At 41.7% G+C, this 13,922-nt stretch overlaps 1 protein-coding gene across 1 annotated transcript; it reads left to right on the forward strand.

Annotated features, from left to right (window-relative positions):
• Positions 1-313: 313 nt before the first annotated feature.
• WBP11 (WW domain binding protein 11) lies at positions 314-12,649 on the forward strand. Its single transcript, XM_061472337.1, has 12 exons — positions 314-455; positions 1,899-2,013; positions 2,817-2,848; positions 3,453-3,546; positions 4,223-4,419; positions 5,404-5,537; positions 6,200-6,399; positions 7,228-7,422; positions 8,115-8,216; positions 9,047-9,358; positions 10,709-10,891; positions 11,537-12,649. Exons 2-12 carry the CDS (start codon positions 1,950-1,952, stop codon positions 11,968-11,970), a joined length of 1,947 nt encoding a protein of 648 aa, XP_061328321.1. The 5' UTR covers positions 314-455; positions 1,899-1,949; the 3' UTR covers positions 11,971-12,649.
• Positions 12,650-13,922: the final 1,273 nt, after the last annotated feature.

Here is a 13,922-nt window from a genome sequence, read left to right on the forward strand (position 1 = left end):
CTCAGGAGAGCGTGGGGGAAGAGTACCGCAGTGACCACGGCCACGCCCTCTGTCCTCGTAATATACGTAGCAGCGGCGTAGCATCTTCCCTCCATAGCTCTCCCTTGACCCGCTCCCAGAGTCCGGCGGGGCGGGCAGGGAGTCCCCCGTCCCCATTCCCGCTCCCGGTCCCGGTCCGCCGCCTGAGCAGCCCAACGGCCCGCACCGCTCACGCGGTTCCCTTCTCCCGGCCCCGCCCCCGGCCCAACCATAGAGCCGCGGAATCATAGAGCTGCGGGTAGCACGTGAAAGATCCCGCTTCCGGAGCGCGGGTTCGCGCCGCGAGGTGCGGCAGTCGCGCTTTACGGCGGCGTGCCGTTCGGTCCCCGTTCAAGATGGCGGTGGGGCCGCGGCGGCAAGGAGGGAGGCGGTGATCAAGGCCGCTGCGGCAGAACGGAGCCGGGCTGGCCTGAGGGGTGAGAGGAGCGGGACGGTGCTGAGCTGGGGAGGGGGAGGAAGCGAGAGGAAGGCGCCAGGAAGGCGACGTTTTGCGCTACCGCCTTTTTTTCCTCCGTCGGGGGAGGAGGGGAGGCTTTCGTGTACCTCATGGGAAGCTTACTGCCTCGTTCCTCTCTGCACCCCAAATTCATAAATTCAGTGGTTTGTTTTTTTTTTTTTGCTTGTGTGTTTCTTCTTTGGCAGTTAAATTGCAGCATTGAAGCTGTTTGCTCTGTATTCTAAAAGGATTAGGGATCGAGATTTCAGAATTTTATTCTCTTCACCTTTACCCTTTAAATGTTAGAAATACGGGAAATACGGGGTACTGTTTTCTGGCGAGTTTCCCGCCGTGGGGTGCTCTTGCAAACAGCCAGGCAACTGCACATAGCCTTGTAGTAGGAGCCATGAGTAGAGCTCTGTAGGTTTTTACTAGTCAGAACATTAAATGTGATCAGTTCTTGGAGCTTGCTAGCAGCCCTTTCTTGTGAGGCCTTGATGCACTAAATAAGGCACAGTGCTTACATTTCTTTTTAAGGGGTAAGGAAGGGCAGGCATGTTGTTTAGTGGCTTGAAAACGGCATCTGTGTGGAAGAAGGGTGCATATGGTGACTGCAGTGAGCCTGCAGAGAACTTTGGACTAAGCTTGTGAATACTTTCATTATGGTCATGATCTATTTAGATTCAGTATGGTGACTAGAAAGGTGCATTCCACCAACTCCCAAATTTCAGAGGGTGTTTTAGATTTTTGGGGTGGGATCTATTGAGATCTGTCTGTAAACTGAAGAAATGTCTGAAGACAGGAAATAATTCTTCCCAGAATCACCTTTTCTCCTGATCCTCATAACACAGTTTGAAATAATACTGATAGAGTCAGAAAGCATAAGAGCAGTGGCATAGCAACAGCATATGGGGAGGAAATGACAAGGATGTCTGTAGAACACTTGCTGATGGACATGGTGGGTGCTGAGGAGGGAAATTAAGGGCAGCTTAAAAGTCTTGAAGGAAGGAGGAAATTTGTGGGAAGCATCTGAAATAGAGAGGAATGGGAAGGCAAACATTGGAGAGCTCTCATGAAAGTAAATGGAAAGCTAAAAGGGCCCTTACAGTGCTCTTATAAAAAGAGAGCGTGTTTTCACTGTGCCCCTCTAGTGTAAGCAAGAAGCTTCTTTGAGTCTTTGGATGTATAATAATGAACTACTTGATTAGTTTAAAATAGGTATTTGGTGAAGTAGTAGTAAGCAGGTACTTAACTGCAACTAATACTACTCTTTAATGAATTTTGTGTAACTTTTCATGTAAATGCCTGAGCTAGTAGTAGGGTTTGGGGTTTTTGAGGGAGCAACCTGCTGATATGGAGAAAAAGATTTAAGAGTACTCAAGCTACGGTTGCATAGGTACTGAAACCATGTCATCTTTTCCAGGTCTCCCTCTTTCTAAGTTATTTTTTTTGAGGCAGAAATAAAAAGGTCAAAATGGGGCGGAGATCTACATCATCCACCAAGAGTGGGAAGTTTATGAATCCCACAGATCAGGCGCGTAAGTATCAGTAAAAGCTTATGGAAATGGGGGGTAAGAGGGTCCTCAGGAGGCAGATGGAAAGCTTTCTCTGAGGGTAAGGTCCTCACTTGTGAATCGGAACTGAGTTTCCCTAACTTGAAAAATATTTTCTCAGTTTTGGCTAGCGTAAAAACTCTCTGAGAAGGCTGCTTGCTTCATTCTGCTGTGTATTTATATACTGTGGTTGTCAGTGTTCAAAGGACTTTGTACTTAGCTGCTAGCTAAAATGCAAGCTGCTGCTTGGGACACAGTTAATTTGTCTGAGGCTAGAATTTGAGGAGCATGGCAAATTTTGCATGAGAGAGTTGGCTAACTGTTTTTCCCTTTTGGTGACATGCCAGGCGTTACCAATGCTAAGCAGATAAAAAACATCCAGACCTCATGGTGAATATGCTTTGTTTCGGGTGGATACTCAAAGCCTACATATTTTCAAAGTGCATTGTCTGCTGTTAACTTCAGCTTCTGGGAAGAAATCCTTTCATGACTGCACATAATACTGTGACTTTTCCTGCCTATTATTCTTTCTTTGTGTAGAAACACCCCTGCTTCTGGAGATGTGAAGGCTCTTCCATCTCCTTTAGTTTCTGTATAACACACATGAAATAGAAGTCTATTTCATGCTGTATTTCTCTTTCGCTGGGAAGATGAATTAAACAGTTGCAATCTTGCAGTCTTTGCAAAATGACTGAACAGTTGAGATGCAGCACTAGTCTTGATGAAGGGAAGGTTCTTCATGAATTTGTCTCAAGTTGTTATTTTCTTTCTTTTCCCCTCTTCTCTAGGGAAGGAAGCTCGGAAAAGGGAACTGAAGAAGGTAAATAAAAGAGTTCAGGAACATTTACGTGGCATTCTGCTTACTGTGTACCATGTTTGTGATTGTGGCTGATGGATAGACTACAGATGTTTTGGTTGATATCCTAAGATTGGCTTTGGAATATACTGTTCAAACAAGTAGTTTAAGAAAACAGACAGAAATCTTCTTTTGAGTAACCATATCTCATCATCTACTATTTTTTAACTTGTCATGATTACAACTTTTTGAAATGTTGTAAGAATGTAGGCATTAAAAAAAAGACAAAAAAACCCTCCAACAGATAAACCACCCCAGACTCACATACTTTTTTAATGTGTTTTACTGCATAGCTTTAGACACTTGTTATCTTGTTGATTGCATGTGGTTTTGAGTGAATGAATTCTAGAAACATTTGTAAATGGCAAGATAGTGGGATTTAAATTCCCAGAAGTTTTAATTATCTTTGCTGCTGACTTGTGCCAGGGTTAATATTTGCAGGGCATTTTGAGGCACCTTTTTTTTCTGCAAACTGAACATACTGAGTGGGGAGTATTTGATACAAATGTTCTTTCTCTCTTTTTTCCTGTGCTGCTTTTCTGATCTGCTTGATCTCTGATCTTCTTAGAACAAAAAACAGCGAATGATGGTACGAGCAGCTGTATTGAAGATGAAAGATCCAAAGCAGATTATTCGGGACATGGAAAAATTGGATGAGATGGGTAAGTGGATATACCAGGTGTAGGACTTAGGTGGTGCTTTATGTAGACACATAACACAGTTTCATGGGATGACTGAAAGATTACGATAGAGTAACCTTTTTCCTTTCCTGTTAGAAGTGACAATTTTATGAATAATTGGACATTGGTCGTGATTTGAGGTGATGTGGTGCCATCAAAGATGACCCCTTCCCCCCCCCCCCAGAAGATGGCTGATAAAAAGGAGAAGTGTGTGTGATAGTAGCTTGGAGTTGAAGCAGAGGATTGTCATAAGGCTGAAGACTTCCTGAAAATAGGTATTGGAAGTTGTTTGCTTTGTAGAACCATAGGATGGTTTGGGTTAGAAAGGACCTGAAGATCATCTAGTTCCAACCGCCCCGCCATGGACAGGGACACTTTCCAGTGGACCATGTCGCCCAAGGCGCTCTCCAGCCCGGCCTTGAACACTGGCAGAGATGGAACATTCAACATATCTTTGAGCAACCTGTGCCAGTTTCTTGCCACCCTCACAGTAGAGAACTGCCTTATATCTAACCTGAACTTCCCTTTTTAAGCTTAAACCCATTTCCCCTTGTCCTACAGTCCCTGTACTTCCCTTTGAAGATGTTTGATTAATCACAGTTGTGCAGCAGAGTAACTAAGGAATTTTGGGGTGTTTTTTTTTTCTGTCTCGGACTAGAATTTAACCCAGTACAACAACCACAACTTAATGAAAAAGTGCTGAAGGATAAACGCAAAAAACTCCGTGAGACTTTCGAGCGTATCTTGCGGCTCTACGAGAAGGAAAATCCTGACATCTACAAAGAACTGCGCAAGTTGGAAGTAGAGTATGAGCAGAAGAGATCACAACTCAGCCAGTATTTTGATGCTGTCAAGGTAATGCTTGTTATATTTCAACCTTTTAACTGTGGTAGTGTATACTCTTTATCTGTTTCTTAGGTGCAAAAATTACAAAGGATGAACTTTTATAGTATAAGACCAGACTATATGTTATGTGGCTCATATTAAGTACTTACTTGCATAGCATTTCCAGTTATAGCATTCCAGTAAGGGCAGCATGGGGGTAGTCAAGTCTGAGTTTGTGTCTGATATACTGATTTCATTCAATGTGAAATTATGGGGGAAAAGTTTATTTGCTAAAAATAAATCATGTCAGAATTTGTTTTCCATATTAGAGAGCCAGGCTGTGAGTGTGCAGTTGATATTTCTGTGAATTTCTGTGAAGGCTGTTGCTGGAATTAATGAGAATTTTTGGTATTCCTTTAAAGAGCTTTATTTGACATTCTTCCCTGCCATATTGGAGAACATAATGTTGCCCAAGTGCAAGTATCTGTAAGACTTTTTTTAATTTAATTTTTTTTTTCCCCTTTGGAATACGCAGCAGCCTGTAATTCATGCCTTCTGGATACTTAAAAAATACAGGCATAGAATCATAGAATGGTTTGAGTTGGAAAGGACTTTAAGATCATGTAGTTCCAACCGTTTTGCCATGGACAGGGGCACCTCACACTAGACCATGTTGCCCGAAGCTCTGTCCAGCCTGTCCGTGTCTACAGCCTCTTTGCTTTGGAAAATGAAGGTCTAAAGGGAGATGGAAGCTTGTCTGAGTTTTGACTGAAGTACTAAAGCCTTTCATAGGTGCACTGCATGTGTTTTGTTTTGTGTTGAAAGCTTTTATTGTTGATATCATCCTGAATGTCTGTTTTCAGGCCATGTTTTCTTGCAGCAAGCCACGAAAGACATCTTTGGGAAGTCATAGCAAGTCCCATGTGTTCTGTACTCTGAATGGTAATGAGGTTGTGCAGGAGCTTCTGTGGGAGTAATCCATTGTTTTTCTTCCTCTCCTTTCCCCCCGCCCAGAATGCTCAGCATGTAGAAGTGGAAAGTATTCCCTTACCAGATATGCCGCATGCTCCCTCCAACATCCTCATACAGGACATTCCCCTTCCAGGGGCCCAACCACCTTCTATCCTCAAGAAGACATCAGCCTATGGGTAAGTGGAGAAAGAAACTTGGAGAGGAAGTAAAAAATGAGCACTCTTATTAATGGGGAGGAACTATGGGTAGACGCAGAGGTAATACTGACTAGCAGAAATCGGGAATTATGTGTGAGTTAATTGTACTTTTCTTTTAACCAAAACCCTTTTTAATCTTTCCCTATTGTTACAGGGTTTTGTTTAAATTGCTTTGAGTAATTGTCTTTCTGTATATCAGTAAAACTTAAAGCTCTGGCACTTTTATCATAAATGCCCCTTAAATTGGCATATCTTATGTATTCTTTTGTCTTGATAGTATCTGCAGTTTAATTTCCTAGTTTACTTGTCTCTCGTTGTACAGCTAGTTCTTTTTATTTCTTTCTGAATAGTCTTCTGTTTTCACTGACTTTGTGATTACTTCATTTGGCTTCTGTGGTGGGATTCAATCCTTGTTTTTTTTTTTTTTGCCATCTGAGAAGATTGCTTTTGGCCGATATTCTGCAATCATGTCTTTGTATGAGGTTGTAAACTCCTTGGGACAGATCTGTAAATGTTCCTGTGCCTTTTTAGAAGGCTGCTGTGTAAGCAGTGATGAAAGAAGGCTAAAGAATTCTACTAAGTGTATGTTTGCTTTCATTTGTTTGTGTTCCTACATCTCTTGTTTCCTTCCTTATTTCCAGACCGCCAGTTCGGTCCATTTCTGTACTTCCTCCTCCTGGGCTTGGTGTTCCACGTTTACCTCCAGGGAGGAAGCCCCCTGGACCTCCACCAGGCCCACCACCGCCTCAAGTCCTCCAGATGTATGGCCGTAAAGTAGGTTTCACCTTGGAGATGGCTCCTCGAAGGCGAGAAGAGGAGGTTTCTTACAGTTCTGAAGCAGGTAAGCACTTCCCTGGCCTAGATTTTGCTTGACCTGTCCGTTTTTGTGTGGATAGTATTGCTGTGAATGCAGTGTGCCCTACACAAGTTATTCTCTGGGCAGCATGGGTGTTAATGCTACTTGAAGGACTTAAGTGATTGGACCTCTGAGCTGATTCTGGTATTCTGCAATTTTATCAGCTATATCTTTAAATATTGAAGCTTCTAATTACAGCTTTCCCATGTAGTCTTAACAGTGCTGAAACATTGGATCTATTAATCCCTTAAATAAACTTAACTAGTCTCAAAGAAGTCTTCCTAATACCCCTTCTAAATAAAACAAAACAGAAAAAAAAAGCCCACCAAAAAAAAACCCAAAACCAAACAAACAAACCCAACCGAAGCCGAAATCCACCACAAACCAGCACAACAACAAAAAAGAGCCCCAGCCAACCCTGGGTACGCATTTTCTAGGTGAAACTAGGTCTTCCTTTTCACAGTTGCTGTGTCATCTCTAGGAACATTAGCGGATGGGTAAATCAGCTTTATTGCACACCAGAAAACATCCAAGTGTTTCAGTGGTGGGCGATTGCAACTCATTTGTTTGTTCCTGTTGAGCAGATAGGAGCTGCCTTCACTTGTTTGCTATGCAAATTAACCAGCTGCTTAATAGAAAATATTAGAAATAGACTCTCCCAAAATATTCTTTGTGAGCTAAACAGCAAAGAGTTGACAATATGTCCATGCTGTTGCTAGGAGAATTTTTCTAACTGTAGACATACAAAATATTCAGTCTTTCACACCAGTGTATTTGGAGTTTATGCATTTCCTAATACTTTGCTTCCCACAGGACAGCGAGGGCATGATGATGACATGTCCAGTACTAGTGAAGATGAAGGTTATCCTGAAGATATGGATCAGGACAAGCATGATGACAGTAGTGATGATAGTGACAGTGACAGATCAGATGCAGACAGTGACGGCGAGGACTTCCTGCATCGTGATAATGACAAGGAGAGGGAAGGTGGTGAAGAAAAGAAATCAGGTATGATATGGGAAGTTATGGATTGGGATTTGATTTTTCAAAATATCAACACTATTTAACAGAGTTTGTGTCTGTTTCCCTGACTGAGGGGAGGAAAGTTAATTTGTTTTGCTGTCTGACTGCTCTAACTTGCCTAAATTTCAGCTGAAGAAATTTCATTAACAAACAGATCAGAAGGAAACTATCTAGAAGTGAAGCATCTTTCATGTGGACCTGCTTTCTTAACAGTTGAGTTAGCTTAGTAAGCTCGCAAGACATGTTTCACCTGAAGCATTGAGTTGTCAGGGTATGTTACAAAAATTAAGCCTCAGTATAAAATACATGCACTTTTTAGTCACTTGAGCAACTAAGACAACTCTATTTCATACCACTGATTCTTTTGGATAATTTTTTTTTATTTCATTACTTGGGGAAGACCAATTGATGGATAATACTGAATTAGCAAAACTTTAAATAATCAGTAACACCTCTGTTAACCCTTATGCAAGGAGCAGCATTACAGTAGTTAGAGTGATATTTTAGCCATAGAATCACAGAATAGTTAGGGTTGGAGAGGACCTTAAGATCATCTAGTTCCAATCCCCCCTGCAATGGGCAGGTACCATACTAGGTAGATTAAATGTTATCTGATTTCTGTTATTTTCTTCCCAGCTCCCACCACTCTTGCCCATGCTTTGCTTTGCTTTCCCCAGGTCACAGCGTGCGGTTTGCAGACATGCCTGGGAAGTCACGAAAAAAGAAAAAGAACATGAAAGAATTGACTCCACTCCAGGCCATGATGTTACGAATGGCAGGTGAGTGAGATGGATATGTGAAGATATGCCATTAGGCTTCCAGTTAATGTTTTTCTGGCAAGCTTATTAGGTTTGCACAGGTTTTATTTTATAGAGTAAATATTTTACTGTAATAAACTGTGGTTCGGTATTGTTGGTGGGGGTTTTTGTTAGTTTTAGTCTAGTAGTGTGTCTGTTTTGCATGCAGTTGAAGTTACAGTAGCAACCTATGTGGTTTTTTTTTAGGTATTGGGCTTGGTTTTGTTTTTTTTTTTGTTTTTTTTTTTTTCTTTTAAAGTTTACCTTTCTTAACTTTGAAACTATTGTTTTGTTTGAATATGAGTGAAAAAGAAAGGATGTGATTGGCTCTTGGCTCAGCCTGTAACCTGGAAGGATTTGTAGTCTTTAAAAAGCTCCTTCTTCAGAAATAAACTAACCAAGAGTGAAGATTTTTTTTTTTTTTCTTTCTTTTGTCTGACTGTTTGTTTTAGACACACCAGTATCTTTCAAAGGTGCTGGAGTTTCTTGGACATGGGGATTATGTTTATTTTGATGTTGTGCCCCCATATGCCCTGCTACCTGTGCAAGCTGCCACCAACCATAGGTCACATAGTTGCAGTTCAGGTTGCTAGTAGAAGTTTCTGCTCCCACAGGAACACACAGTCGCAGAACTGTGACTTCTATATTATTGTTTTTTAATTTTCGGTTTAAATACGCTCAGTTCTTTTCATTGAGAAAAACCTTACTCAGTTGTCTTTCTTGTCTTTTTTTGTTTTGCATGCTCGATTTCTGTGGTGTTTCGCAAAGATATTGCCTATGGATGGATTTTACAAGTATGTCTCCATTTCCAGGGCAGGAAATTCCAGAAGAAGGAAGAGAAGTGGAGGAATATTCAGAAGAAGAGGAGGAAGAGGAAGAGGACTCAGATTCTGAAGAGGCATCACAACAACAACAGCAACAACTCAGTGAGGAAGCTCTTACAGAGACTGGGTCATCTACTGCAGCTTCCCAGACACAACAGCAGCAACCACCTCCACAGCCTGTTCCACCATCTCAGATACAGGCACCTCCTATGCCTGGGCCACCTCCACTAGGACCACCTCCTGCCCCTCCACTGAGGCCCCCAGGCCCACCCACTGGCCTTCCTCCTGGCCCTCCACCAGGTGAACACTTGATATACTCTGGTTTGAATTGTGCAGGCACTTGGTACTACAGAATGTATCAGTTTGGGAGTTTTGAAGCTGTAGGATGTGTTGCAGACAGGGTACAGAAGCCCTCTGTGGTAGCTGATGAGACCTGTGTGATCTCTTCTGTGGTCAGTCTGTTGTTGCTGTGCTTTTGAGGCATCAGACCTCTGTTGCTGTAGTCAGCCTGGTGGGCATTGTTACAGTTTGTTAGCTGTAGCACTGACAGGAGGCAGTAGTTGCAATATGAATAGTATTGGAATGTGAAGCATAAGGCTTGGTGCTATGTGCCCCTCCAGTATAGGGTGGATTTCCTTTATTGATTTCTTTCCTTCTTGTGTTGATCTCCCCATATCCCACTGAGTGAGGCATGATGAAAGAGGTTTGGGAACCACAGCCTAGCTATAGGTTTTGATGTGGATTTCTTTTTTTAATGTAAGCTAGAATGTGAAGGCTTCTGCTACTCTAGCACATGAATGTATTTCCCTCTTATTAGGGAAGATAACTATCCTTGAAGTAAGTACTACATTTGAATTCACAGCAATGTTGGACTGCCTAGAGACTGTTAATAATAAGACCAATTGATACCATTTTCTTTTATAGTGCATGATTTTTTTGAGGGCAAGTACTTGAGTTTCTTTGATCTGGGGAAAGTTGATTTTCTGGAAGTTGATGGGGTTGCTGTATAGCTGAACTGAGTAACAGTAACAGGTTGCTTTGTAATTAAAGTATATAAATCTATTGCTTGTTCTTAAATTGCAAACATCAATAGTTGGACTATAGTGAGAAGCATTATATACCACAATTTTCATGTATTCTGCTCTATGTGGGCACGTTAGTAGCATGATTTTCTGGGGTGGGGGGTAGGCAAATTTTGCTTTCCAAAGTTTGTCTTCCTTGCTGTTCTATTTCTGATACTTCATACAGGGGGAAACACAAATCAGTTACTTTCAATAGTGCCAAACTACTTTAAAAGCCAGAAGGGCAATTAAATGCCAGAGTGACAAGTTTTTAGCTGTTAAAATTCTGACAGCATTGGCTCAGTAGCTGTTCTCAGCTGTTGCGTGATTACATGGAGAGGAGCTCTTTTTTCAGAGGGAAAAGATACTTCCACTTGACTATTATGATGAAGTTTTACTCTTAACTTTACACCTGCTGCCTCTTTTTGAGATATTCAGAAGACCTATTTAATCTGGTGGCTGGCTAGTACTAGAACAGATTTCAAGTTACTGTTGAAGATCTTCAGTATTAGCTGATGAGATAGTTGCTGTTCTGTTGTTTTCTTTTTTAACTGTGAGCTGAGTTTCTCTTTGCTATGCATGCTTCCAGGAGCTCCTCCATTCCTGAGACCTCCTGGCTTACCAGGACTACGTGGACCTTTACCTCGACTTCTACCACCAGGCCCTCCACCTGGACGACCGCCAGGCCCTCCACCAGGTCCCCCACCAGGCCTGCCCCCAGGTCCTCCTCCACGTGGTCCCCCTCCTCGTCTTCCCCCTCCAGCCCCACCAGGTAAAGTGTTCTGTGTACTTCGGCACCAAGTCTCTTCTAGCTTTATTTTCCCAGTTTTTACTGTGGTACAGTAAATATAATTGGTTAATGGTTTGTCTTTGTGTTTGTGTGAGTGACTTGTGCTATGTGCTATTACATTTTTCTGTGCAGTGACAGCAAGTAATTCTATACTTCTGTGTGTAGTTTGGTAGCAAGAAACCTGCCTTCAAAAGAGGAATTTTGGAGTTCAAGCTTCTGCTGGAGTGTTTCTGAATAAGCCCTGGGTGGTATAATTCACTTAATGAGTTGGAGATAGGGATACTTATTTTTTCTGCCTGGTCAGAGACATTTCTGATGAGTCTGAAATTGCAATGGGATGGATCATCAAGAAACTTTATTTTTTATGTTTTAACTTTAAAATTTGATAGGGAGCAATACACAGACTCCTGTAGCTGTTGAAATTTGAGGAGCAGGAGCGTTTTTAACCCAGCATTGGTGCAGGGTTGAAAACTTTTTTTAAGCCAGTGCTACTGCTTCTTGTTAGGGGTGTTTTGTTCCCATTTTTTTTTCCTTCTTGGTTTCCAGAGCCTGTGGAAATCTTTTTAGCCAAATATTTTTAAGACATCCAGGTGTGGAGTCAGCTCATACTTTCTTTTCTTCTTACAGGTATCCCTCCTCCTCGTCCAGGCATGTTACGGCCACCTCTGGTGCCTCCCTTAGGACCTGCCCCGCCTGGGCTCTTTCCACCAGCTCCTATTCCAAATCCTGGGGTTCTGAGTGCCCCACCCAGCCTGATTCAGCGCCCCAAGGTGGATGACACCAGTGCAGCCACCATTGAGAAGAAAGCTACGGCCACTATCAGTGCCAAGCCGCAGATCACTAACCCCAAGGCTGAGATCACTCGCTTTGTGCCCACTGCCTTGCGAGTGCGTCGGGAGAATAAAGGGGCTTCGGCTGCCTCCCAGAGAAAACAGGATGATGAGCCTGCTCTTCCATTAACCAAAGCTGCCCCTAAGGCTGGATCATCTGCCCCGATCTCTGTACAGACAAAGGATGATGTGTATGAAGCCTTCATGAAGGAAATGGAGGGTCTCCTGTGACCTGTTGTAGTCCTACTTGGCTTTCCTGCCCCTCTGAACACAGATCATACCAGGATGGAGGAGAAGAAAAAATCCTCCTTCAAGCAATGAAAGGGCTAACTTTACAGGGAATAGTTGCCTGTTAATAGTTACCCATAGGTTAACTTGCCAGTATGCTCTGGGTAGAGACCGCTGCAGATGAGGTATGGCTGGGGACCTCCTTTCAGGAGCTAGTATGTCCAGTTGGTGGAAGGAAATCCTAGTAAAGGTGGCGATGCTTCCTTCAAGTCCTCCCCCTTCCTTGAAGGGGAATAATAGCCCTCTGGGGAGGGAAGTGTGGGAGCAGGGGGTGACTATGCTCTGCCTGAATCCTTGCACATCCTGAATGCTCTGGTGAGGGTAGCGAAACAGGTTTTTAAAGAGACAGGAAAGTGTTAGCAGCATTTCATACACATATGGTTGTCCAGTTTTTATTTTCTGTACTGTTCCTTTCTGTAAATATTTTATAATCCTGTTTTTTAGTTGCAGTGAGATTGATCAATCATCTTTCTTCCAGGGTAGTCAGGGAGGTAACTTGTTGCGTATACTGTACACTGGAATTTTGCACCCTATCCCCTTTATGGTCATCTTGATGGCTTTCATCAGCTGGGGAGACTTTATTTTGTCTTGTGAAGGACAATAAATGTTCAGTGTATTAAAATACTGTTTTCCTTGTGATTTGTTTAAAGCTAGCATGTGAATGGAAATGGAGGGAGGTTCTTTGCTGGCCCTGGGGGAAGATAGAGGCATTCTGAACCTCAGAAAAGAAAAGCAGTAGCTGCATTATAAATAATAGATGCTTTTAAATTTTTTTTTATTTTATTAAAGTTCTATATTTGTGGTTTTTAAGTTCCTAAACATCTGTTTCAACCTTTGTTGGTGACTTGTAGAAACGTAATTTCTGAGGTGCCACTAATAATTATAAAGTTACTTGTTTTATATACTCTTCTTAAAAGGTTTACTTTGTATCAGGAATCAGATACCCACTGGGTACTTCTTGGGCAAGTTACCTTAAGTAAACATAGGTAAACAATTTTAGATCTAAGAGATTCGCAGGTAATTTTACTTGTGGAAAATACCTGACTTCAAATTCTATGAAGTCGGGGGTTTTAAATTGCAGATATTTTTTTTTTTTTTTTTTAAAAAGGGACTTTCACATTTCCAGCTTGAAGAAGTCTTCTGTTTCAGCAGAAGTGTTCCTTTAGCTTCATTCACTATGCAGACAGAGCCAAATACTCCAATAAACCTTACTGCACCACATTTAAGAAGCAGAACTGCAAAATCTCTTGGGATCTTGTAGACAAATGAGTCTTAAGACCCATAAGATCAGTTGTTTGCAACAAATCTCTCCCAGAGAAATTGCTGCTTCAGTGGAGATAATAAATATTGCAAATATGCAAAGTTTTGTCTGGAATACTGAATTTGAGCACAAAACCTACTAATAGTGTCATAAGTATGATACAGCATAAAAGAAATTGAGAAAGCTCTGCATTGTCCCTGCTGAAGAACTTGTGAGATTCTTGATGATTTCAAGGGTGAGTTCTCTAACATACCAATTTCTAGATGAATATATCTGGACTTGTGGAGTTTTAGATTTTTAATGAAGAGAGTTTATATCAAGCAGCCAGACCAACAGATACCTTGAACAATACCTTTAGTTGGCTGTCTCAGACTTAGCTGAGTACTCACTGTTTTGAAGTTAAATGTGTTTTGAGGAAACAGAATTATTATCTACCTAAACTTACACTTGAAAATTTCAAATCAGTTTTTCATTAATACTGAACACAAACAGATTTGTATAACAGTTCTTTCTCTGGTTCAGGAGTTAATTGCATTTGTGTTAGTAGTATCATAATTTTTTAGCTATATTTCTTTGCTTTTTTTTTTTTTAAGATATTTTTGTCTTTAAGTGAAACATGTGAATGGTGATTTTT

Source organism: Pezoporus flaviventris, unplaced genomic scaffold, assembly GCF_033815535.1.
Source record: "Pezoporus flaviventris isolate CSIRO_AGI_PZ_B2104156 unplaced genomic scaffold, CSIRO_AGI_Pfla_v1 ptg000070l, whole genome shotgun sequence".
NCBI lineage: Eukaryota > Metazoa > Chordata > Aves > Psittaciformes > Psittacidae > Pezoporus > Pezoporus flaviventris.

Coding starts and splice junctions, on each gene's coding strand:
- WBP11 (XM_061472337.1), top strand. CDS start 1,950: ATGGGGCGGAGATCTACATCATCCACCAAGAGTGGGAAGTTTATGAAT. Junction 9,359..10,708: donor TCCTCCTGGCCCTCCACCAG/GTGAACACTTGA, acceptor GCATGCTTCCAG/GAGCTCCTCCATTCCTGAGA. Junction 10,892..11,536: donor TCCCCCTCCAGCCCCACCAG/GTAAAGTGTTCT, acceptor TTCTTCTTACAG/GTATCCCTCCTCCTCGTCCA.